Genomic DNA, 25,701 nt, shown 5'->3' on the forward strand with positions numbered 1-25,701 from the left:
CGCCAAGGTGGTGCGACAACTCCGACGGCGGTGTGGAGGACAAGCCACCAAGCAACGGCGACGACGATGATGACGACAACTACACCGTCTTCTACAACTTTCTCGGCATGAACTAGGTTCGGGGCGGCGACGACGATGTAGTTTTTTAGGTTTTTTTATGTTTTTAATTAGTATAAATATGAATGAAATCGTCTATATTTCGTCTAAAATTGAGTAAATTTCGTTGTGTTTGGACGTTTGATTTTTTTTAGTTCGGCTAAATTACGTTCATGACTGAAAATAGATTCCCCCACGTCAAAAAAATTGCGGCAAAGCCCCAAGAAGCACTTTTTACCCGAGAAACTCGCTTGAAAGGCCAAACGGCTGAAGATACTCTTAAACTTCCTAATCACTTCTATCTCCTCCCTGATTTTGGCGTGGGGTCCATGCTATTTTTTTTCAACCAAATCTCCCCAAACCAGTTTTCACGTAGCTTAATTACGCATGTCATGTGGTTAGCTTTACCTAGTTTTTTCTTTAATTGCTTGAATTGCTTATCATATGTATCATGCGGTTAGCTTTACCTAGCTTAATTAGGTATGTGTAGCAAAGCCCATTCCGGAAAGGTCATCGAATCGTTTTGTGCATGTCCGTACATAACAAATCCAAGAAATGTCAAACGTTAGATCTCCTGGGCAGGCCATTGGTGATTAGTGGATATTCATCTTATGAAACAAATCTATGGCTTGTAATTGCTCCGGAGTCTTAGTGGACTGCTAATCTAGATTCAGAATCTTGTGTATTATAGTAATAGAGATATGTCTCGTCATATTTTTAGGAATATCTAGTTATTAAAGATAAGTTAATTGATAATTTATCCGCCAAAAAAAAGTTTAAAAGATAAAAATTATACATTTTGTTAGTGACATGTTTAATAAGATAAAACAATCTTATTAATCATTGTATATGCTTTACTAAAGATTTCATTACGCAAGTTTTGCAGGGGTTTTAATTGCTACAATTATACATGGAAAGAAGGAATCCGTGGAAAAATAGTGCGCTATAGCCTGAGAGATGTCTCGATAAATAAATCACTGTACAGTGTCACGCTAATAGCATTCTAATAAAGCATGCTAATAACAAGAATGGCAGTTTGGCTTCTCGTGTGAATAGTTAACAAAAAATAGTAAATGTTTTTAAAAAAATCTTATTTTTTTAGATGTTCGTGTTAGTGTCGCAAGCATCCTTCAAACAATTCATTCGAAACAGAGCAACGCTGTTTCACCGGTGAAAAGAAAACAACAATTTTAGGGTGTAACATTTGGTGCTTTTTTCTTTGCACAGGCCAAAATGTTTAACCTTTTTTCTTACATACCCGTATGTGACAAAGAACACATATAATCTCTTTTTTAATTTTATATTTAAAAAATATTTTTGCGTGCAGGAACTTTTTTTTTCATTGGCAAAAACAGGTTAGGCCCATGTAGACGCGGCCCAGCAGATGAATCCTCCACCATTTCCATTCCTTTGCTCCCGACGAGTCTAACAACCAAACCAAACCAACCAAGAGCTGACGGCGGCGACGGCGACGGCGACGGCGACAGCTGCCCGCAACGAAGAAGGCGGAAGGCGCCCTCTCATCCATGTGCTGGAAGCGGAAGCAAGCAAGCGCTACCAACAGCTCAAGGTCAGCTCTCCTCTCATCCGCCTGCCCGCCCGCCAGGTGCTTGTGCTTATTCCCCTGCCCTGCTCGAGCCCGCCCTGTCACCCGCAAGCTTGCTTCAGTGGCTCCCTCTGCCTGCCCCAGAAACTAAACAATGGCCATACTTACTTTACTTACATCAATGAATCCGATGAGATTGAGCGAATCAAGCCGCCGGGCCTTGTGCCCACTCCTCGAGTATAATAGTATGATCCAGTCAAGGTCTAAGCGCCAGCCCCGAGTGCCATTTTGAAACTCCTTCACATGGCAATGGCATGCCGTGGAGACCGCAAGGCCAGACCTGCAGCCTAGCCTTGTTTTTTCACGGTTTTGCTTAACGAGATGCGTGCTATATATGCTTGGCACAGATTACTTGTGTCGATCAAATCTGGTGCTGGGACTGGGAGCATTGACTTGACCTGCTCATCACCAATACAAAGAGATGCACATCATATATACATGTGACATATCTATACAACATATGCTTGGAACCGGAAGCAAGCAAGGCCCTATAAGCAAAGAGAGAAAGCAGCTGGGGTTGGCTCATATCTATAGATGCACTATTTAATTTGCTCAACACTTTCATAATTTCTGATTTAACTTTACCAAATAGTTTGACTGCTAATACATAATCATGTGTCATAATAATTATGCCATTGCTTTTTTTTTTTACTTTAATACGAATTTAGTGACATTATTGTGTGCCGTGTAACCAGCATCTTTTTGTTGGTCAAGCTGATTTTGAATCTCGAAATACGCGTCTGATCTAGATTAATCTGTAGCAAGTGCAGGTTTTTTTCTAGTGTAGCTGATGACGGAGAGTAATTAATCTGTAGCAAGTGCAGGTAGCCCAGTAATAGTTAATTGCAGTACGCGTCTCATCTTAGATCAGATCCGTTCGAGGACCAAACACACACCTACTCTCTCTCTCTCTCTGTCTGTCGCTCGCTTGCTCCCTGCGCTCCACCTTGCAGGCCAAGGCCAAAAACGCAGCTCCCATCTCTTCTCACTTGCCGGCAGCGCAGTTGTCTCGTCCTCTCCCTGTCACCATGGCGGCGGCGGCGGCGGCTCCTGGGTCTGCATCAGCCACACCACCGCTGAAAAGCAGAGTAGGCACTCTCTCTCTTTCTCTTGTGCATATGTTAGGTGTTCCTGCAGGCCTGACCGACAGATCCTTTTGCAGTAGCCAGGCCTCCCCTGCAGTCAGCATCCATCACCGGCAGACAGGCGCCTGGTGCGCGCACGTCAACATCAACGTACGTAATCCACAGTCGTACGTCTCCATTAATTTGCAGCCAGCCTGTACAATCAGTAGTACTACCTTTAATTTCCAGGATTTCTTGTTATTAGTGATGGAAAATCAGTGCATGCATATATGTACAGGGCAGGTAATTGGATTCCCTTTGGTTTCTGGATCGATGCAGGTCATATCCCTGCATCAGTCATCAGATGGGGATGTACGCGGCGCTCCGTGTAGCGCAATGGGTGGTGGGCAAGGCACTAGCCCCCGTTGCCGACGGCGTGCTGGGGGCTTGGGCAGACACCAAGAACTTTGGTCCCAACGTCGAGGCCCTCAGCACGGAACTGCTGTGGGTGAAGGCCACGCTCGAACAAGCTGCCCTCAAGGAGCTTGGTGGGCCGGCAATGGAGATGCTGTTGCAAAAGTTGCTGGACCTGGCGCACAATGCTGAAGACTTGCTGGACGAGTTGGACTACTTCCGCATCCACGACGAGCTCCATGGCACGTACGATGCTGCTGACAAGCACGGCGAGGGTTCTGTTCGCAACCTTGCCCTCAATGCTCGCCACACTGCCAAAGCTGTTGGAAAACTGGTCAATTGTTGCGCTTGGCAGCGTGCTAAGCGCCATCAGAGGTCATGCAACAATTCCTCCTCAGCGCCAAATGCCAATCAGGAGGTCAGCGGATGCATGCCCAAGCTCGGTAAACTTCTCCCTTGCTCATGTTTCCCACATCCACATGTTGGTGATGGCAATCGTGGCAATGAGCAAGAAACACCAAAGCTTGAGTTTAATAGGGTTGATTTGTCTCGAAGGATGAAGGGCATTGCAGAGAAACTGCAGCTTATGCGCAATGAGGTTAGCAAGATTCTGATACATTGTGGCCCTAGAACAGTCCCAGATATTACCCAGATCCGTCCTATCACCAAAGGTCGAATTGATGAACCAAAACTGTATGGGAGGGACCATGTCATGAATAGCATCATACATGATATCATCGAGGGTCAATACTGTGACAAGGGTCTAACTGTACTTCCGGTTATTGGTCCGGGGGGAATGGGGAAGACAACTCTGATACAACACATATATACCAACCAACAAGTGCAGAATCATTTTCCAGTCAGGATTTGGATATGTGTGTCATTCAATTTCAACCTGGATAAGGTGCTTGAAGAGATTAAAAGATATACCCCTGCAGTTGAAGGTGAAAAAGACTGTATTAGAGCAGAAGAGCTGATTGAACAAAGACTAAAATCCACAAGGTTCTTACTTGTATTGGATGATATATGGGAGTTTACTGATGTGGACGACTGGAAAAAACTATTGTTGCTACTGGGCAAGTCGCAAGAAAAGGGTTCCATGATTCTAGTCACGACTCGGCAAAAAGAAATAGCAGACCAGGTTAAGAAAATCGAAGAGCCAAAAGAACTGAACAGGTTAGATCCTGAAGAGTTTAGGAAGTTATTCCTTGTATACGTTTTTGATGTTGAGCAATATCCGAGGGATAAACATCATTTGCTTCACATTGGAGATGAGATAATGGAAAAATTAAAAGGCTCCCCTCTTGCTGCAAAGACCGTTGGTAGATTACTGAGAAGAGACCCTAGTTTGGCTCACTGGAGAAGGGTTCTAAACAGTAAACAATGGGGGAAACAGACCAATGGAATTATGTCTGCCTTGAAGCTTAGCTATGAATTTCTTCCTTTCTATCTGCAACAATGTTTTTCCTATTCCGCATTGTTTCCTGAAGATTACCCTTGCAGAAGCCATGAGCTCATTAGCCTATGGATTGGACTAGATACTTTGATACCTACTGATGAAGACCCAACTTTTGAAGGTATAGGTTTGAGCAACATAAAAGAGTTAATCAACCATGGATTTTTCAGAGAAGAGGAAACTGTTGATCGTCCGCGTTATGTCATGCATGACCTACTGCATGATTTAGCATTGAAGGTTGTATCACATGATTGTGTTAGTTTTCCTCTCCCTAATGTTGGATTAGTAAAAGTTCAGCCATCAACGCGTCACTTGTCCATAAGCACAGAGAAATTGGGTGAATATGATGTAGTGTCTGGTGAAAAATTAATAAGTGAATTGGAAGAATTGAAGACAACATTGAAAGTTGAGCATTTGCAAACACTGATGTTATTTGGGAGAATGCATGAATGTTTTGCCAAGATATTTTGCGAATTTTTTGCGGAAGCAACTGCTCTTCGTGTTCTTTATTTGCCCATGGGGTCTGTGTTACATACCTTTTCAGGACTTATCCACCTACGATTCCTATGTCTAGGGACACGGAATATTCGAGTTCATTTACCACTTAGAATCTCTAAATTTTATCATTTAAGGGTTCTAGATCTTGAGATGTGGTATGGCATTGGTGATTTTCCCGAAGACATGAGCAAGCTTGCCAAATTATGCCATTGTTATATCCCAAGACGAAGATATGCAGAGCTTTGTTTTGATATTTATGATGTGAGAAAACTTAAACTCTTGGAAAAGTTAAAGGTATTTCGTGTCAATAAGAAGAGTGAAGGATTTGAACCAAAGCAATTAGAGTATTTGACCAAGCTATGGGAGCTTGGCATCTACAACCTTGAGAAAATACATATAGGAGACGAGGCAGCTGAAGCAAAACTGATTGAGAAAAAGTTCATGAGGAGGTTAACATTGGACTGGGATAGTGAGCGGTCTGATGTTGAGCCCGATGTGGAAGAAGTGGTTCTTGAGAGTCTTCAACCTCATGGAGATCTTCAGGTGCTGTGCATTAGAGGGTATGGAGGCCCTTCTTGTCCAACATGGCTGGGTGATTTGTGGGATCTTCATGAACTAAGGTTGAAGGATATGGCCAGACTGAAGGAGTTTATTATAGGGAAAAGCTTTTGCGTGCTAATAAAGCTTGAACTCATTGGCCTAGCAAGTTTCGAAAAATGGGTTTACCCAACTGAACTAGAATCATCCCTGGGTGGAGAGGTGTTGCCAACAGATGCTCATATGTTCCCTCTCTTGCAAGTGTTGATTATTAAAAAGTGCCCGAAACTCTCGGTGTTGCCTTTTTCAGACCACATTGTTTCCTCATATTGGTTTCCCAAACTACAAGAGCTTGAAATACATGACTGTCCAGAATTCTCGTCAGTGATTCCCATCTCCTGGATTGAAAGTCTGCGTCGTGTCATAATACGACATGTAAAGATGCTAATGGAGTTTACATACTCAAAATTGTCTGCTGGAGTAGAATTCGAAATTATTGGAGAGTATGATGTGCATAGCTTAGACCAAGTGTTGGCTTTCGATAAAGAAATAGGCCTTGAGAAGCTGACACTGTCAAGGTGTCCACCTCTAGAGTTGAAGAACCTTCTGATGCTAACCTCGCTGAAGACATTGATTGCAGGAAATTCAGTCAGTCTGGTTGGACCACTAGGAGGTCAGGATGGCCTCGAATGGCACCTCCCTATTGAGTATATGAGGATCAAGGGCTTGGATGGTTATAGTGGGAAGGAATTGACAGAGCTCCTCCCCCACCTCCCAAGGCTCTCCAAATTGGAAATAAGTTATTGTAAAAACATAAAAAAGCTGGTAGTTGGGATGGGTCTGCAACAAACAACATCCACAACATCAGAGGTGGAGGAAGATGAAATAACAACGGCAGAAGAGGAAGAGGATGATGGGGTGCTGCTCTTCCCAGCTACTCTATGTGACTCACTACGGGAATTGGACATGTCTTTCTGCCTAGGTATTGTCCTGGTGGACCAACCAACTCTTGTTTCTGGAGGAGCATGGCTTCAAGCCTTGCGATCCCTCCAGACTTTAAGCATAAAGTGTTGCCGAAAGTTTTTATCCACCTTCTCATTTTCCCGTCACCTTTTCCCTTCCTCCCTGCAGTTCCTGACACTTTGGTATGTGAAAGGCATGCGGACACTGGAGCCCCTCTCAAACCTCTCCTCTCTTACCCGATTAGAATTGTTGAATTGTGGGGAGGATCTAAAATGTCAGGGCTTGCAGTCTCTCATTACCACCGGGGGGCAGCTCAATGAATTAGAAGTCAGGGGCAGCCATAGGTTCTTTGCTGGTTGGGATCCTGTTGAAGGAGAAGAGCAGCAGCCACATCTTATTTCATCCAAACTGCAGGCGCTCAGGACGGATGACGTGGTGGGCCTTTTTGCTGCACCCATCTGCAGCTTCCTCTCTCCCGCCCTCACCGAGCTGCAACTTTCGGGAGAGAGCTTTTTGTTCCCCTTTTTCGCGATGGAGCGTTTCAGCAAGAAGCAAGAAGACGCCCTTCAACTCCTCTCCTCCCTCCAACAACTTGCGTTTTGGAGTTTCGACGACCTTCAGCAACTCCCTGCAAGGCTGGGCAATCTTGCCAGACTTAAAACATTATCAATCTACAAGTGTCCAGCCATGTCATCGTTGCCCAACGATGGCCTCCCTGAATCACTGCAAGAGTTAAGGGTCAGCTTGTGTGGGAAGCTAGAAGAGCAGTGCAGGGAGTTAGTAAATACCATCCCCAAAATCATAATAGAATGATCCAAGGTAACTCAAACATACTTTCTTGTGTTTTTTCCACTTTATCCTTTTCCTGCAATCCCGCTTAATAACTCTGTGCCTTGTTCCCATCCGCCGTGCAGGACAATTCCTTGGGTTTCCCTAGTACTCCCTCGTTCTCCCCAACAACAAATATTATGGTACAGAGGGAGTACATTCTTCTAGCCTTGTAGAGCTCTTCCCTTTCCATACATACATCCACACTCTTGCGACATGCATGACATGAGGGTCTTGTGGCTGCTGTCTTCCTTCCTGTACAAAAATCTGGTAAGTACATGTACACTGAAACTTCACGCCTGCTATACCATACTGTATCAATTATATCAACTTCTGCTTATACTTCCGTAAAACATATATCCACTTAAACTCCTGCTATGTTAGATTTTTATTTTCTTTTGAAAATATTTAAGACATGTTTCTCATCGCCCCTTGTCTTTTCATATGTCGAGGAAACAAATGTAATTATCTGCTAGTTTCGTTTGGATGTCTCTCTTCTCCTTCCTAGATGCAATTACCAACGTACACTGTGATCACCATATGTTTTGGTTCTCTTTACAGGCGTTTGTTTGATCTTATAGGCTTCTTCATATTTTGCCTACGCTAGAAGCAGCGTGGCCTGAAGCTATCTGAAGTGTTGTGATGTTACTTGGAAGTTGCTGTGATGAGTATATCATTCACGTTCATACTGTGTGTGTGATGGTTAGTATTTCGGTCATTCAGTATTAGTGTAGTGCAAAATATTCTGACCCTGACAGGCAGAACAATGCCAATTACTTACACGTTTCCCTCCCTTGTCAGGAATCAGACTGCTGCTTCTGAAGAAATCAACACTTTTCATGCTGTTAACTGAAAGAAATCGACACCCAGCAGCCAATTGGCGCCAAACCTGTCGGGCTCACCGTCAACCGTATGATCTTCATCTAACGGCAGCCTGCCGCTTCTCTCGGAGCTACGACACACCACCACCCTTGCGGGAGCACACGATCGAGATCGATCATGGCCAAATTAAGGCAGTGAAGTTCCAAGATGGCATCATTACCAGAGAGGAGAGGAGCACCATTTACTGAACTTTGCGCATCGAGCTGCCCAATACGCTCTTCAAATGATGAACTACTTCTTCACCATCGATTACATGATCTTGTGCTCCAGACTTGGTAGCAGAAGTATCAGTCGACCGCCTCTGGGAAGATGACCAAGGTGATAGTGCTCTATGGAATTTGCGCAGAACCATGCAATTCCAATCCAAGTTTACCATCAGGCCTTCATCATGCAGTTGTTAAGCTTCTTTTGTTGTACAAACTGAAGTTTCTCTTGTGAAGCGCACATTCATTCATATTAGACATTCTATGTATATTATCACTGTCACCACCATTACTTATTTACGCCTCGAGTATAACGGCGCACCTTTCCTAGGTAGTTACACTAAACGTGCTCTGTTATTTACTCTGGTTGTCAACTCTAACTAGCTAACATAAGAGGGGTAGGAGTTGTGTCACGAGATCCTTCAACCATTGCTCAACATCAGAACCAATGTGTGTTTATTTTTGGTCAAAAAAAAAAAATCAATGTGTGTTTCTAAAAGTGTATCATTGCTCACTATTGAATTCATGCTCTAGCCAGTTGCTCCAAAAGTCCAAAGAGAAAGGCGGGCAATATATTTCAACCCATTGTCGGGGAAGGAACATGTAGTAGTACAGCTAAAGAAAATTCAGGGGGAGATGTGGTTTCAGTGTTGGTGTGCTTCTATGCTGCTTATTCATGTTGATGTTGGTGTGTTTCTTGTTAGGGTGTTAGTATGCGCCCCCCATGTGTGTAAATGGATTTTCTTCAAATTGCCCCGAGCATTGTTGCTCCATCGCAAAATTAATTTTCAACCATCCAAAGGTTGGCTGTGAATTTCTTTCTTTCTTTGCATGCAGACGCAGAGTTATTTTTTTCTTTTCTACTTTTCAATTAAGTAGAGGGAAAACTTTACATTCACCGGGCCTGGGTTTGGAATTTAGCCCGATGATGAGATATGAGTTGCTGCAGTACATCAGGCCCGACTGCCATCATCTCAGGAAGGAGGCAGTTTATATATTCAGGTCAAGTAGACATGGAGAACTCCAGTGCTTGTAGTCGTCGTTAGGTGGTCTACAAATTCAGATATAATTTTTATTTTTTTGATATTCGTTGTACTGGCATGATTGAAGATGAATAGGTTAAAAGCTTTTCGCAAAACAAAAAGCGTCTCTTTCTTTGCAGTGGCGTTACAAATTCAAACCCACATTTCACCCATGCCCGCAGAAGAAAAATACACCCCAACCACTTACCTTGGATTTTCATGTCATTATTCCTCTATGTGGTTTGCGAAATCTGTTTTCTTTTTTTGTCGATGGCGCCCTTTTCACCACTTTTTGTAAGCTTCTAGAAGCTCTTCGCTATTTTTTATTTCCTTTTATTTGCTTCTTTCTGGTTTTTTCCATGTTCGTGTTCTTTTATTTTCCTCACCTCCTTTATTTTCTTTTTAAAATTTACTGAGTACTTTCTCAATTTCTGAACATTTTTAAATACATCAATAATTTTTCAAAATCATAGATATTTTTCAAATCCATGAAAATTTGTAGAATTTATGATAATTATTTGCAAATAGCAAATATTGTGCATAATTCATGAATATTTATAAATATCAACCCATGATTGTTTTTTTAAATTCGTGGAAATATTATTTTTTTAATGTTTTCCGACTTTGTGAACTTTTTCAAATCTTCCAAAAAGACAAGAGAGCTGATGTGTTTTAGGCAGCGATTGCTGTTTTTTTAAGCTAGCGTCATGAGAAAAAGGGCTGTGGCCCATCAAGCTAGTGATGTGCAAGCGCTAAAGGCGCTAAATAGGTACTCCTAAGTGGAAGTGGTTATTTTAGCTCGAGCTTGGATGAACAGTAAAATCAAAGAAATTAAAAAACAAAAAAATTGAAGTTTTTTTAGTAAGCATTGACATTTGTTTTTCTTTATTGCACAGGGACGGCCTCATGGGCCAGGCTCCAATAGGAGGAGAGCATGTGTTCACATTTATGAAAACAAGGTTTTATGTAAAATACTGATTGACCAACGAAAAACAAATTAAACCCCTGTGTACATAAACAATCGCGGGAAAATCTAATTGGCAGCGTGCGCACGGCTGCGTTGCCGTGCGGCGGGCAGACCAACCTGTAAGAATTTTAGATGCTACAGACAATGTGCGATTCCTTTTGATGTTTGAAATTCAAAAAGTTTTATCTACGAAACCGTTAATTCAATCGATGATCCGTTTTCATCATTGGCTTTCTTGCGACGAGTTCTTCAAAACTAGATCCCATGTCGATATGTTTCGTCAATTATTATTTTCCGTTCATACTTGTCACATTTTTTGACCCATTTGACATATTATTAACCACTTACTTGCCTCAAAAAATTAACTTGATTGTCACTCTTTAATGTTGTTTCGTACAAAAGCCTTGTAACAGATTTCATTATACATGATATAAAAGCATGTCACTGGTTGTCTTTGCCAACTTAAAATATACCAACTTGTCATATTTACATACAACTTTGTCAGAAAACTATTTCGTGTGCTTGTTAGTTTAACTATGCCAAGTTATCATATTTACAAACGATGACCAAAAAGTATTTCTTGTGATCATCGGTTTTAAATATGTTGAGTTGTCATATTTTTGCGGTAATCGCCTAAAAAAGTTGTTTGTGCTTGCTAGTTTGATTATGTCAAGATGTCATATTTATTCACAATTTTAAATTTTTTGACAATTAAGTTATTTTTTATCAGACAAGTAAGTACTTACTAATATGACAAACAAATATAACAAATGTGGTAAGTAGAAGAAAAAAAAAGTTGTCAAAACATGTCGACATGGGATCTAGTTTTGAAGAGTTCATCGAAACAAAGTCAACGGTGAAAACGGATCACCGGTCGAATTAACGATTTAAGAGATAAAAGTTTTTTTTATATCAGGCTTTGCATGCATGCAGTGGATTCCTTTTTTGTACTTTTACGATTCCCTGCATGCAAGCACTCTGATCTAAGCCTGCCATAGCGTTTACAAGATGGATGGAAGTGGTTAGGATCGTGGGGAATGCTCCGTAATCAATGGTGGAGGCACCTTTTTAGGCCCAGCTCTCGTGGTTTTTGGCAGTAGTAAGGCCGCCGCACGAAAAGCCCTGGGTGCGGCACAGCTGCCTAGTCGTGTCCAACAATCGCTGATACCCAACTGCATTGACGATTCACAACAGTGACATAATGTGGGGCGGGGCTCCTCTCTTGTATCACAAGCATGGGAGCGCCAATGTAACGCTCACTGCGTCAATTTGCTGCCGTTTCGCACAGGAAAGCCCATTACAAAATAATGTAGGGAGACGACACTTGGGACCATTTGATGTGTGGGCACTGTAGCGTCTCTTGAAATAGGCTTTCATCCCACTATATAGATATAGCAACCATCAGATACAACATCCCGAACATCGCTGGGGCGGACAGCACAAGCACGCCCAAAAGAAAATACAAGAGAAAATAAAAGAAAAAAATACCAAGAACGCAGGATCAACGAAAGCTACGACTCCCCGCGACCGCTGTGCCACCACCGAAGATAACCACCACGCTCCAAAGCCATCGAGTTGTCGTGTACCAAGCACCATCTTCAAGAAGGAATGCGACGATGTCGACGCTGTTGGCCGGACGAATCCTAGGATTTCTTCCGATACACTATAGAGTATAGTGGGTGATTTTTTATAGTATTCTTTTTGTTCGTTGTTTGGAGAAACCCACAAAAAATATAATTTTTAAAATAATTGAAGATTTTTGAAGATATAGATATATTTTTTCAAAAATTGGAATATTTTAAAAAAAAAATGCAAACATGTTTTGCAAATGCAAACATTTTCTCAGAAATGTACTCGCCGCCTCCGCCACTCCCCCGGCGTGTGCTCCACCTTGACTGGCCACAACACTGGCAATGTCCTACGATCCCGCCACGCAAGCGACCTCTGCATCCCATAAAGATAAGAGAGCGAGATGAAGAAGGGAAAATGTTAATGCGCCACGTCAGGATTAATAATCTCATTCGGGTGCCACGCAATGTGCCGCCCGCCACGCAATGTGCCGCACTGCATTCGGGTGCGTTCTTTGCGTCTGATCATGATAAATAATCTCATGTTAATGCGTTCAAAAGGGGTCGTATTCTCAGATTGATGCTACGTACCTGCAGAGAACAACCTAAAGACGTGTATATCACGTTATTAAAATAGTTTATGCATCACATTCTTAAGCTTGTAGTTAAGATGGCTATTGGAGATGACTGACTTCTGTTCTATTGTTTCTATTGTTTTCTATCTCCTCCTCTCCCTGGCTTGGGCTAGTGAGCTTTGGGAGTCCAGTAGCTAGGACACCCCTGAACACTGTACGTAATATTGAACTAGTAGTACGTCAGGATCCCACAGTTTGGCACACAGACAAACACTTTCTTCCGGTCCTCTCAGAGTATCTACAGTCGAACTTTTCTTAAAAAAGAAAAACTACAGTTGAACTTGACAAATTCAATCTTTTATATGCCCACGGACGCGTTTGCGGACAGCGTCAGGCGGTCCCTCATATGGGTTGTTGCACATTCACACACCTCAGACGGAATCTCAAATCGATGTAATCCATTCACATTGATCATACGACATAAATTATTTGAATTCAGTTATTCAGAATAAAGCAAATCAAATCATAGTTTAACAATCCTGATATATAAAAATAAAATCAATGTCCAAGCGTGACGGATATCTGATGTGCTACCAGATCACTCGCCGAACGCCATTCATTTAAAACAGAACTAGATGGGGAGAGTGTTGCAGACTTAAGAAACAAAAACATTTTCGATAAAGGACGTATTTATTATCTTAAAATGTAGCATAAGAAACAAAAATATGGATAGAAATTCAGAGGACATGGTTAGATGACCAGCTTCCGTATCGGTATTCGCAGACTTGTTTGAACTAGTCCACGGACAAATACGGTGCTCATTTGGGGTTAGTGTTGGAATCGCGTGACCGTGAGAAAAGCATGTGTGTAATACGTTGTTGTAGGAGTATCGCACAAAAGCTAGCTCAAATCAAATAATGCATGATACGCACTAGCCCAAATAAAGGATGATGACTCACTTGGGCTCCACCCACAATTCCAATCTCGCCATGTTTCTCGTTGAGCAAACGGACGGTAGCACGCTCCATTCAACATCTAATCATACCAGCTGGTGACTTTTTTTTTTAACAGGGACCAACTAGTGACTCGTTTCAAACTTTCCGAGTCTCTCCAAAACAGACTGAGATTCGGTGACTTATCATGAACAGTACGGTGCACGACCCCTTCTTCACACATTCTCATGAAAAATCAACGGATCTCGGTCTACAGTACTTTTACTACGCTGTTTGATCTGGATTGCCCATCCTTTATCCAACGGCTAGCTCTTCGCGAGTTACGGCCGAGTCACTGGATCTGGATCCATCCAGAAGCATTTGCTATCTCACATTCTCAAGATCCATATCTGGATTCTTGAAAGAAAAATCAAATAAAATACGAATTTAAATAAAAACAGCAGAATCAACTATTTTAAGCATCTGGACCTCCCGTGTTAGTTAATTAGAGCATCTCAAGCCAATCCCCTAAAAAGCTACAATGGAGTAAATTTTCTAGTTTACTCCACTGAGCCGCAACTAACCGATCCTTTGAATTCTATAAAGGACTAATTTTTTTACCCCTCCACCAAAAATCCCTCCCATAGTGCCTAAATATACTCGGCGCCCGCACAGCCGAGTAAACATGTCCCGCCTCTTTCCCCCGTCCTGTGCGGATGCACCCTCCCTGTCGTCGTTGCCATCAATGACCGCCCTCATCACTAGAATGGGTAGTCAAGACCCTTTCACAACCCCGCCGACCATTGTGGTCGTCGAAAACCACCATCGCGCCTCCACCCGCACAGAAAAAGGGGTTGAGGATGAAAACTCTTCGCCAGCCTCAAGCATCAGCTCTCGTCGCCACCAAGGTTGTCAAGGTGGCCACTGCCTCTCCCGCGACGGTAGGCCACCCTCCCACTTCTCGCCCGCGACAAGCGAGCTAGGACTGATGGTCGCAGCATCGACCCTCGTCGAAGAGGTTGCGAAGAAGAAAACGAAGGGCACTGAGCCCCCCCCCCCTTGCACGTCTGGCGACTCGTGCAGTGTCTCTGGCCACCCCTACGGTCACTGCTCCGGCACGTTCGGTCGTCGGGATGGTCACTGGCTCTCCAGCGATGGCATGACGCCCTCCCGTTGCTTGTTGGTGGCAAGCAAGCTAGGAGATCGACGGGCGCACATAGTCCCTCGCTGAGGAGGTTGCGAAGAAGAAGAAGTCCACTCCGGCCCTCAATCCATGTCTGGCGCCTCGTGCAGCGTCCCCGACCACTCTTACGCCAATGCTCCGGCGCGTCTGGCCGTCGTAGCGGGCAAAAAGGGTCACGCCTGCCAAGTACTCGAGGAAATGGCAACAATGTAAAAAAACTTCCTTTTTTTGTTTGGCCGATGATTTTGGCGATGATTGTTGGTGGCCGATGATGATGAAGTTTGTTTGTTTTGTCGTCATAGTGTGAAGATGAACACAACAGGCCACTCTCTACAGGCGGATCGTGGGGGAACTGCCCTTGCTCTCCGGGTCCATCCGCATCCACGGTGGTGGGCTTCTCCGGCAAGTCATCTCCTCCAGCGATGAGGAGGACCAGCAATTGTAGCAGCGTCCTCGTCTCCTCTCGGAGGCGTCTCTGACATACGGAGAATTCGTCCGCCAGATGGGACTGATAACCCACAAGTATAGGGGATCAATCGTAGTCCTTTCGATAAGTAAGAGTGTTGAACCCAACGAGGAGAAGAAGGATCTGACAAGTGGTTTTCAGCAAGGAAATATCTGCAAGCACTGAAATTATCGGTAACAAGTGATTGTGTGGTGAGATGATTCGTAGCAAGCATCAAGTAACAAAAGTAGCAACGGTGCAGCAAAGTGACCCGATCCCTTTTGTAGCAAGGGACAAGCCTGGACAAAGTCTTATAGGAGGAAAAACGCTCCTGAGGACACACGGGAATTTCTGTCATGCTAGTTTTCATCATGTTCACATGATTCACGTTCGTTACTTTGATAGTTTGATATGTGGATGGACCGGAGCATGGGTGCTGCCCTTACTTGGACAAGCATCCCACTTATGATTAACCCCTCTCGCAAGCATCCGCAACTACGAAAGAAGAATTAAGACAGAGTCTAACCATAGCATTAAACTAGTGGATCCAAATCAGCCCCTTACGAAGTAACGCATAAACTAGGGTTTAAGCTTCTGTCACTCTAGCAACCCATCATCTACTTACTACTTCCCAATGTCTTCCTCTAGGCCCAAATAATGGTGAAGTGTTATGTAGTCGACGTTCACATAACACCACTAGAGGAAAAACAACATACAACATATCAAAATACCGAACGAATACCAAATTCACATGACTACTATTAGCATGACTTATCCCATGTCCTCAGGAACAAAAGTAACTACTCACAAAGCATAATCATATTCATGACCAGAGAGGTAATGAGTAGCATCAAGGATCTGAACATAAACTCTTCCACCAAATAATCCAACTAGCATCAACTACAAAGAGTAATCAACACTACTAGCAACCTTACAAGTACCAATCGGAGTCGCGAGATGGAGATTGGTTACAAGTGATGAACTAGGGTTTGGAGATGAGATGGTGCTGATGAAGATGTTGATAGTGACGAATCCCCTCCGATGAGAGGAGTGTTGGTGATGACGATGGCGACGATTTCCCCCTCTGGGAGGGAAGTTTCCCCGGCAGGATCGTCCTGCCGGAGCTCTAGATTGGTTCTGCTCAAGTTCCGCCTCGTGGCGGCGGCGAAACCACGAAAAAGCTCCTCCTTGATTTTTTCCTGGACGAAACCCTCCATATAGGAAAAGAGGGGAGCAAGTGGGCCAGTGGGCTGCCCACAAGCCCCCATGGCGCGGCCTGGGGGGTGGCCGCGTCGTGCATGCTTGTGGGCACCCCCTGGTGCCCCTTTGGCACTTCTTTGGCCCAGTATTTTTGATAAATCGGGAAAAAAATTCCTCGTTGATTTTTACGACGTTTGGAGTTGTGCAGAATAGGTATCTCAACTTCACTCCACTTTCAGGCCAGAATTCCAGTTGTCGGTATTCCCCCTCTTCATGTAAACCTTGCAAAATAAGAGAGAAAAGGCATAAGAATAGTACCGTGAAGTGAAATAACATCCAAAGAAGCGGTAAATATCAACATGAAAACATGATGCAAAATGGACGTATCAGGGACCTGCGCCACCATCGCCGACGTGTGTGAAGCAGTAGCAATTGTACCTATGAAGCGGGAGGTAGCATCCCCACTCCGACAGATGAAGGACAAACTGATGTCCCCGCCGCGCAACTATGACCTCCATATCGGTGGCCGCGTGAAGAAGGAGTCGACGTACCCCCAGCACCCCCGCGCGTCAAGGACGAGCCCGTGTCGCCCCCGACGCAAAGTCGGTACGCACAGATTGACGGGCCTTCGTCGGTACCATGTCGCCTCCACCGTCTCGATAAAGGAGGAGTTGTCGCCTGTGAATGCAAAGGCATGTTACCTCATCCTCTACTACCTCGGAGGAGGCGGTGCCTCTGGTTGGAGAGCCGTAGTATCCGATGCGGAATGCGCAACGAGGCATCGGGCGAGGTACGACCAACGCAATGCTGGTCATCGCTCCGCGTTTGCCTAGACGGATGTGGCGCCGTAATGGGTCCGCAACGACCCTGACCATGCCGCCGCGTGGGTCGCTCGACGACCGAGAGGCGCCGTCGCCTTGATGGCAAGCTCGCCAAGATCTGCGAGGAGTGGTCACTTGATGGCTACTCCGCCAACGCCGGCAGGAGAAAGGTTGCCACCAGGGCTCCGTCGACGCCGTCGGCAGTGTCTAAGGCGGCCCTCCCCGAGCGGCAGGGACAAGATTGACACGCCCCTCCGGTATCCCCGCGCCGCTGGAGAGGAGACGACGACGACGACACGGTGTGGCAGGACAGAGCGACAACACATACGAGGTGGCCGTATGATATGGGATTTTTATGTAAGTTATATCTGAACTTTAATGAAATTCATCGTCTTTGCATGAATATCGTCTGTACCGTTTAAATAATTTATAAAATATATGCGGATAATTTTGAATGACCGGTTTGCGCAACAATATATTTGATAGATGTCAGAACATATTTGTGGGTCAATGTCGGAGATGCCCTTAATTAAGACTTTTGCGGTAGGTGAAGTCAAGAAAAAGTTTAATCATTGCTAGCAGGTGATGTCTACTACGCAACCTTCTCCTTGTAGACGTTGTTGGGCCTCCAAGTGCAGAGGTTTGTAGGACAGTAGCAATTTTCCCTCAAGTGGGTGACCTAAGGTTTATCAATCCGTGGGAGGCATAGGATGAAGATGGTCTCTCTCAAGCAACCCTGCAACCAAATAACAAAGAGTATCTTGTGTCCCCAACACACCTAATACAATGGTAAGTTGTATAGGTGCACTAGTTCGGCGAAGAGATGGTGAAACAAGTGCAATATGGATGATAGATATAGGTTTTTTAATCTGAAATTACAAAAACAGCAAGGTAACAAATGGTAAAAGTGAGCACGAACGGTATTGCAATGCGTGGAAACAAGACCTAGGGTTCATACTTTCACTAGTGAAGTTCTCTCAACAATGATAACATAATTGGATTATATAAATAGCCCTCAACATTAAACAAAGAGTCACTCCAAAGTCACTAATGGCGGAGAACAAACGAAGAGATTATTGTGGGGTACGAAACCACCACAAAGTTATTCTTTCTGATCGATCTATTCAAGAGTCTGTACTAGAATAACACCTTAAGATACATATCAACCAAGACCCTAATGTCACCTAGATACTCCATTGTCACCTCAAGTATCCGTGGGCATGATTATACGATATGCATCACATAATCTCAGAATCATCTATTCAACCAACACATAGAACTTCAAAGAGTGCCCCAAAGTTTCTACCGGAGAGTCAAGACGTGTGCCAACCCCTATGCATAGGTTCCCAATGTCACGAACCCGCAAGTTGATCACCAAAACATACATCAAGTACTCACATGAATCAAACGTGTGCCAACCCATATGCATAGGTTCCCAATGTCACAAACCCGCAAGTTGATCACAGTAGATAGACACGTGCAAGACATACATCAAGTGTTCTCAAAGCCTCAATCCGATAAGATAACTCCAAAGGGGAAACTCAATTCATTACAAGAGGGAGAGGGGGAAGAACATCATAAGATCCAACTATAGTAGCAAAGCCCATGGTACATCGAGATCAAGACATCTCAAGAACACGAGAGAGAGAGATCAAACACATATCTACTGGTACATACCCTCAGCCCCGAGGGAGAACTACTCCCTCCTCGTCATGGAGATCGCCGGGATGATGAAGATGGCCACCGGAGATGGATTCTCCCTCCGGAACAGGCTCCAGATTGGTTTTTGGTGGCTACAGAGGCTTGCGGAGGCGGAACTCCCGATCTAGGTTTCTTTTTGGAGGTTTTTGAATTTATAGGAATTTATGACGGTGGAATTACGTCGGTTGGGCCCACGAGGAGGTCACAAGCCTGCCCTGCGCCACCTAGGGGGGTGGTGGCGGCGTCAGGGCTTGTGACTCCCTCGTGGCTCTTCTGGCCTTCTTCCAAAGCTTCGGGGGTCTATTTTGGTCCAAAAAAAATCATCGTAAAGTTTCATTCCATTTGGGCTCCGTCTGAAAAAGGGCCAAAAACACGGAAAAAACAGAAACTGGCACTTGGCACTGAGTTAATAGGTTAGTCCCAAAAAAGATATAAAATAGCATATTCATGCATATAAAACATCCAAAGTTGACAAGATAATAGCATGGAACCATAAAAAATTATAGATACGTTGGAGACGTATCAGCAAGACACACAAACATCATCCCTCAAAAGAAAAACAGACAGACATCAGTGTGCGTCTCCCCGGCCCTGCTGCTCCGTCCTCAGTCCTCACCATACCTGGCCAAACGGACATCCCGGCACGGCACGAGCATGGCCCGCCGAGGCACGTTTAGTAATCGGGCTGTGCCGTGCCAGCCCTGGACCGCGCCTCCTGGCCCAGGCACGACCCGGTTACTAAACGGGTCGGCCTGTTGGCCCGTTTAGCACGATGGACCGCATATGTTTAGTTTTGTGGGCTTATTTTTAAGCCTATTGGGCTGTATATTGTATATATATATATATATTAAAAAAAATATAAAATAAACGGGTCGTGTCGTGCCGGCCCACGTGCCCAGCCTCCAGGCCCAGGCACGGCCCGAGGCGTGCCGTGTGCCGGGCACGATTAAAGCATGCCGGGCCAGGCCCGTCTCGTGCCAGGTCGGCCTGCTTGCACGCCGGCCCGATTGACCAGACCCGTTTGGCCAAACGGGCGCGGTCAGCTGCGCCGGATCCGCGTTTGTCGCGCCATCGCACGACTGCTTCCCCAGAGCTTGCGGATCGGGAGTCTAACAGAAAAACAGAAAAGCTAACCACTACCCTGAGATCGTGCCGCAACACGTCCCGGTCCTAGCTACAAGCAAACGCACATGCAAGTGCTTATTCGACGTAAAACCCTACTGGAGCTGAGCTTAGGTTTGATTCCTACATTTCACCCCCTTAAGATCCGCTCCTTAATCCCCACCTCGTGCATCCCGAGCTTCTGCCGCATCTCCACGAACACCACTCGACCCAGCGGCTTCGTTAGTGCATCTACAACCTGCTCCCTGGTATGGATGTGACCCACTTCCACGTGACCCTTCTCTGCACAATCACGAATGAAATGATACTTGATGTAGATGTGCTTGCTACGATCATGATGAACTGGGTTTTTGCTAAGAGCGATGGCAGCTTGGTTGTCCACAAGCAGCTTGAACTTGGCCTGCTGTCTCCCAAGCATCTCACTGATCAGGCGCGAGAGCCATACTCCCTAACATGTTGCTGCTGCAGCGGCAACATATTCAGCTTCGCAAGAGGAAAGTGCCACTATCCTTTGCTTCTGGGAGTTCCAAGTAATGAGATTGTTCCCAAGGAAGAAGACATTCCCACAGGTGCTCTTTCGATCCTTTGTGTCCCCAGCATGATCACTATCAGTGTAGCCGACGAGCTCCACTTCTCCATGTCCTGCCTGATAGCGACATCCATAGCCCAGTGTTCCTCAAACATACCTCAAAATTTGTTTCACAACTGCCCAATGATGCACACTTGGGGCCTCCATGAATTTTCTCAGGATCCCCACAGCGTGTGCTATGTCAGGCCTTGTGTTAACCAAGTACCGGAGGCTGCCAATCACACTGCGATACAGGGTTGGATCGAATAGCTCTCCCCCATCCTCCTTCTTCAGTTTCAGACGGCACTCCATTGAAGTACTACAGATGTTGCAACCTTCCATGCCAGCTGATTCTAGAATCTTCTCTGCATAACTCTGTTGGTGAAGAGTGATTTCCCCTTGAGTCTGACATACCTCGATCCCCAAATAGTAACTAAGCAGACCGAGATCACTCATTTTAAACAGCATCATCATTTGATCCTTGAACTCTCTAATCAATCCTTTGTCAGTCCCAGTTATGACAAGATCATCCACATACACTCCAACGAGCAAGAAAGTGGAATCATCACCTCTCGTGTGGACCGCATGCTCTAATGGGCTTCGCTCGAACCCGAGTGTGACAAGAGAGTCATGGAGTTTTGCATACCATGCCCTGGGTGCTTGACATAAATCGTAGAGTGCCTTATGGAGCTGCAACACCCGATGTTCTTCTCCTGGTACTGAAAATCCAGGTGGCTGGGCTACATACACCTCCTTAGTGAAGTCTCCATTCAAGAATGCTGATTTTACATCCATGTGATGGACTTCCCAGCGATGATGTGCAGCAAGTGCGAGCAGTACACGAACTGTCTCCAATGTGGCCACTGGAGCAAATGCTTCTTCGTAGTCCACTCCTTGCTTATGCACATATCCCTTTGCCACTAGACGAGCCTTGTACTTGGTGATGTTCCTAGCAGGATCCCTTTTAACCTTGTAAACCCACTTCAGCCCGATAGATTTCTGTCCGGCAGGTAGATCTGATAGTTCCGAGGTGTTGTTCTCATGGATGCAGCGCATCTCTTCATCCATGGCCGCCTTCCAGGGCGCATCACCCAAAGCCTCCTCCACATCACGCGGCTCTTCCGCGGTAAGCAGGCACCGCTCAAAACCCTCTGGTTCAACGTCCTCTTCAGTTGCGTCAAGCACACACGAGAGGCGCCGGTACCTGATTGGCCCGCTATCTGTTTCTCGCGCATCGTCGTGTGTCGGTGGAGTAGCCCATCTAATTTCTGGTGCCCTGACTGGTGTTGGTGTGCTTGGCTCCGGCGACTGTACTGCTCGTGTACCAGGTGGTGTCGGCTCTGTCTGCAGCACTTCCGGTGTTGCAGTGTTCCCCATCGCCGGTTGCACCCGTGAGATGGGTGAGTTGCAGTGCCCTCCGCCGGTGTCCAGATCCTCTACCCCTGGCCGCACTGTGTACACCACAGAGAAAGTAACTGGTGTAACCTGCCGTGCAGGCGTGGACTGGGTGCCCCAGCTCCAAGGGCATCCTTCCTGGAATTGGACATCTCGGGTCACTTGCACCCTCTTGCTTTCAGGATCATACACACGATAGCACTTGGCGCCCTCCTCATATCCAACGAAAATCATGGGCTTAGAGCGATCAGAGAGCTTGGTGATACCTGGCCCCAGCAGTTTCACATGTGTAGTGCAACCGAAGGTTCGCAGATGCTGCACCACCGGCTTTCGGCCATGCCAGGCTTCATACGGCGTGATCCCCTCGAGACTGCGGGTGGGAGCTCTGTTGAGAAGATATACTGCAGTTCTAACAGCTTCTCCCCAGAAATATGCCGGTACACCCATGCTTTTCATCAGACATCTGGCCATTTCCACCACCGTCTGATTTCTTCTCTCCACCACTCCATTTTGCTGCGGAGTGTAAGGCGCTGTAGTGTAGTGCTTTATCCCTTGGCTGCTGCAGTACTCTTTAATTCAATCGAGTTAAACTCTCCTCCCCCGTCTGATCTGAAAGCTCGAAGTTTGCAGCTCCCTTCGGCCTCTGCCATGCACTTGATCTTCTTGAACTGTGCATATGCTTCATCCTTGGTTTTGATAAGCTCAATCCACATAAAGCGGCTGTGGTCATCGACTACCAGGATGAAAGATTTGTTCCCTCTTGGCGTTGCTGGGGTGATCGGCCCACATAAGTCCGTGTGCACCAGTTCCAATCCACGATGTGCCCTATATGTGCTCGCCTGCGGGAATGGAGCTCGATGCTGCTTGCCTAGTGCGCACCCATCGCAATATTCCTCAACACGGCTTATCTCTGGCATCCCTCTCACCATTCTCTTGGATGACATCGAGTTCAAAGCTCCGAAATGCAAATGCCCCATTCTTGCATGCCATTTCCAAGCTTCATCGTGTGCCTTCGACAGTAGGCGGACTGGTGTATCAATCTCCCGGGGTACAGACGGGTGCTAGAGCGCATTACTCGAGCGAGTATGTGTTGTGCTGGATCATGCACCATCATCACACCCTTGTGTATCCCGATCTGGCACCCCCCTTCGTCCAACTGACCAACTGAGATTATGTTGCTTCGCAGGCTTGGTATGTAGTATACCTCTGACAGAGCACGCTGTTCGCAGCTCTGGCATTTGAAAACGATGGAGCCTCTTCCACGGATAGCTACCTGAGATCCATCTCCGAACTTAACTGTGTCGTGTATCCCCTCATCAAGCCTTGTGAACACACTTCTTTCTCCTGTCATGTGACTAGTGGCGCATGTGTCAAAATACCAGAGACCGTCACGGGATGGGACGGGAATCACCTTCTCTTCATTCAGAAACACAGTTTGTGGTGTCACTGAGGTTGTTGTTGTGGCGGTGGTGACTGATACGTCTCCATCGTATCTACTTTTCCAAACTCTTTTGCCCTTGTTTTGGACTCTAATTTGCATGATTTGAATGGAACTAACCTGGACTGACGTTGTTATCAGCAGAATTGCCTTGGTGTTATTTTTGTGCAGAAATCAAAGTTCTCCAAACGTCTTGAAAATTTACGGGGAGCAGTTTTGGAAAATAAGAAAAATATATGCGCCAAGTTCCACCTCAGGGGGTGGGCCAGTGGACCACAAGCCCTGGCTCCGCCACCACCCCCCTGGTGGCGGTGGGCAGGCTTGTGGGGCGCACACGGCTCTACTGCCCCCAACTCCAGCTCTATAAGATCCCTTTCATCCCAGAAAAAATAAAAAGAGAAGTTTTCATCGCGTTTTTGATACGGAGGCGCCGCCACCACCTGTTCTTCATCTGGAGGGCAGATCTGGAGTCTGTCTTGGGCTTCGGAGAGGGGAAATCGTCGCCATCATCATCAACAACCTTCTTCACTCTCCAATTCCATGAAGCTCTTCGTCGTTCGTGAGTAATCTATTCGTAGGCTCGTTGGGCGGTGATGGGTAGGATGAGATCTATCATGTAATCGAATTAGTTTTGATGGGGATTGATCCCTAGTATCCACTATGTTCTGAGATTGATGTTGCTACTACTTTGCCATGCTTATTGCTTGTCACTAGGGCCCGAGTGCCATGATTTCAGATCTGAAATTATTATGTTGTCACCAATATATGTGTGTTTTAGATCCGATCTTGCAAGTTATAGTTACCTACTATGTGTTATGATCCGGCAACCCCGGAGTGACAATAACCGGAACCACTCCCGATGATGACCATAGTTTGAGGAGTTCATGTGTTCACCAAGTGCTAATGCGTTGGTCCGGTTCTTTATTAAAAGGAGAACCTTAATATCCCATAGTTTGCTTTTGGACCCCGCTGCCACGGGAGGGATGGACAATAGATGTCATGCAAGTTCTTTTCCCTAAGCACGTATGACGACACACGGAATGCATGCCTACATCATATTGACGAACGGGAGCTAGCCACATATCTCTCCGTGTTATAGCTTTTGCATGATGAATATCATCCAAACAAATCACCGACCCATTGCCTACGAGTTTGTCCTACTGCTGTTACTTGTCTTGCTCTGTTGCTGCTGCTACTACTGTTGCTACTGCTGTTACTTGTTTTGCTATGCTGCTGCTACTACTGTTGCTACTACTGTTGCTACTTTCTACTGCTGTCACTACTGCTGTTCCTTGCCGCTGCTATTGCTCGTTACACTGCTGCTACCTTCTACAATACTCTTTCGCTGGACGTTGACGGGAACTGACAATTTCCGTCGACGGGCAACTTGGCGTCATTGATACGATCGTTAGGAATAGTCTGCCGTCAACAGATCGTTTCTGACACCGTTGTTATCATACTACTTTGCTGTTACTACTTTGCTTGCAGATACTAATCTTTCAAGTGTGGTTGAATCTGACAAATTCAGCTGCTAATACTCGAGAGTATTCTATCACCTCCTGCCTGGTAAACCAACAAATTGGGTGGAATACTCTACCCTTGAAAACTGCTGCGAATCCACGCGCTGGTGGGCCATCAACAACATTCTTCTAGTTTCATTGCCGGGGAGTCCTAGCAGCATTCTTCTGGTGCCGTTGCAGGAGAAGGTTTGTTGTCATCAGCATTCGTCTAGCCATCGCCAGAGATTGCAATCGGCATTTTTCTGGTGCCGTTGCCGAGGAGGTATTGCTATATTCTCTGAGTTACTTGGGATTTATATCTACTGATCACTATGAAGAATCTGAAGGATCCGAAGACCAAAGTCTTGCCCTCAACTATGAGGGGAGGTAAGGAATTGCCATCTAGCTCTGCACTTGATTCACCTTCAGTTATGAGTAAGTTTGCGACATCACCTCCTACTAGAAATCTTGATATGTCGTCTGTGCTTGATGATGCTTGTGATACTACTGCTAGAGATGCTATGCTTGATACTATGCCTGATACTGCTAGAGATTCTATGCTTGATACTATGTCTGATACTGCTAGAGATGATATGCTTGATACTATGCCTGATACTGCTAGAGATGCTATGCTCAAAGGATACTGCTTTGCCTGATGATGCTAGAGATGCTATTTTGCCTGATGATGCTATGCTTGATACTGCTAGAGATACTCCTT

The 25,701-nt window shown here is 45.5% G+C and overlaps 1 protein-coding gene across 7 annotated transcripts; it reads left to right on the forward strand.

The window, feature by feature from the left end:
* The first annotated feature begins 1,495 nt into the window (after positions 1-1,495).
* Positions 1,496-8,816, forward strand: LOC123394907 (putative disease resistance protein RGA4). 7 transcript variants are annotated; one of them, XM_045089783.1, is made up of 6 exons: positions 2,771-2,790; positions 2,865-2,937; positions 3,065-7,453; positions 7,549-7,732; positions 8,024-8,164; positions 8,264-8,816. In XM_045089783.1, exon 3 carries the CDS (start codon positions 3,131-3,133, stop codon positions 7,445-7,447), a length of 4,317 nt encoding a protein of 1,438 aa, XP_044945718.1. In that variant the 5' UTR covers positions 2,771-2,790; positions 2,865-2,937; positions 3,065-3,130; the 3' UTR covers positions 7,448-7,453; positions 7,549-7,732; positions 8,024-8,164; positions 8,264-8,816. The 7 variants fall into 7 exon arrangements, 4 of the variants coding, with proteins under 4 accessions (XP_044945718.1, XP_044945720.1, XP_044945719.1 ...); XM_045089785.1 differs by lacking the exon at positions 2,771-2,790 and having other exon boundaries at positions 2,871-2,937; positions 3,106-7,453; positions 8,333-8,816; XM_045089784.1 differs by lacking the exon at positions 2,771-2,790 and having other exon boundaries at positions 2,871-2,937; positions 3,106-7,453; positions 8,336-8,816.
* The last annotated feature ends 16,885 nt before the right edge of the window (positions 8,817-25,701 follow it).

This window comes from Hordeum vulgare, chromosome 5H (genome assembly GCF_904849725.1).
Source record: "Hordeum vulgare subsp. vulgare chromosome 5H, MorexV3_pseudomolecules_assembly, whole genome shotgun sequence".
Lineage (NCBI taxonomy): Eukaryota > Viridiplantae > Streptophyta > Magnoliopsida > Poales > Poaceae > Hordeum > Hordeum vulgare.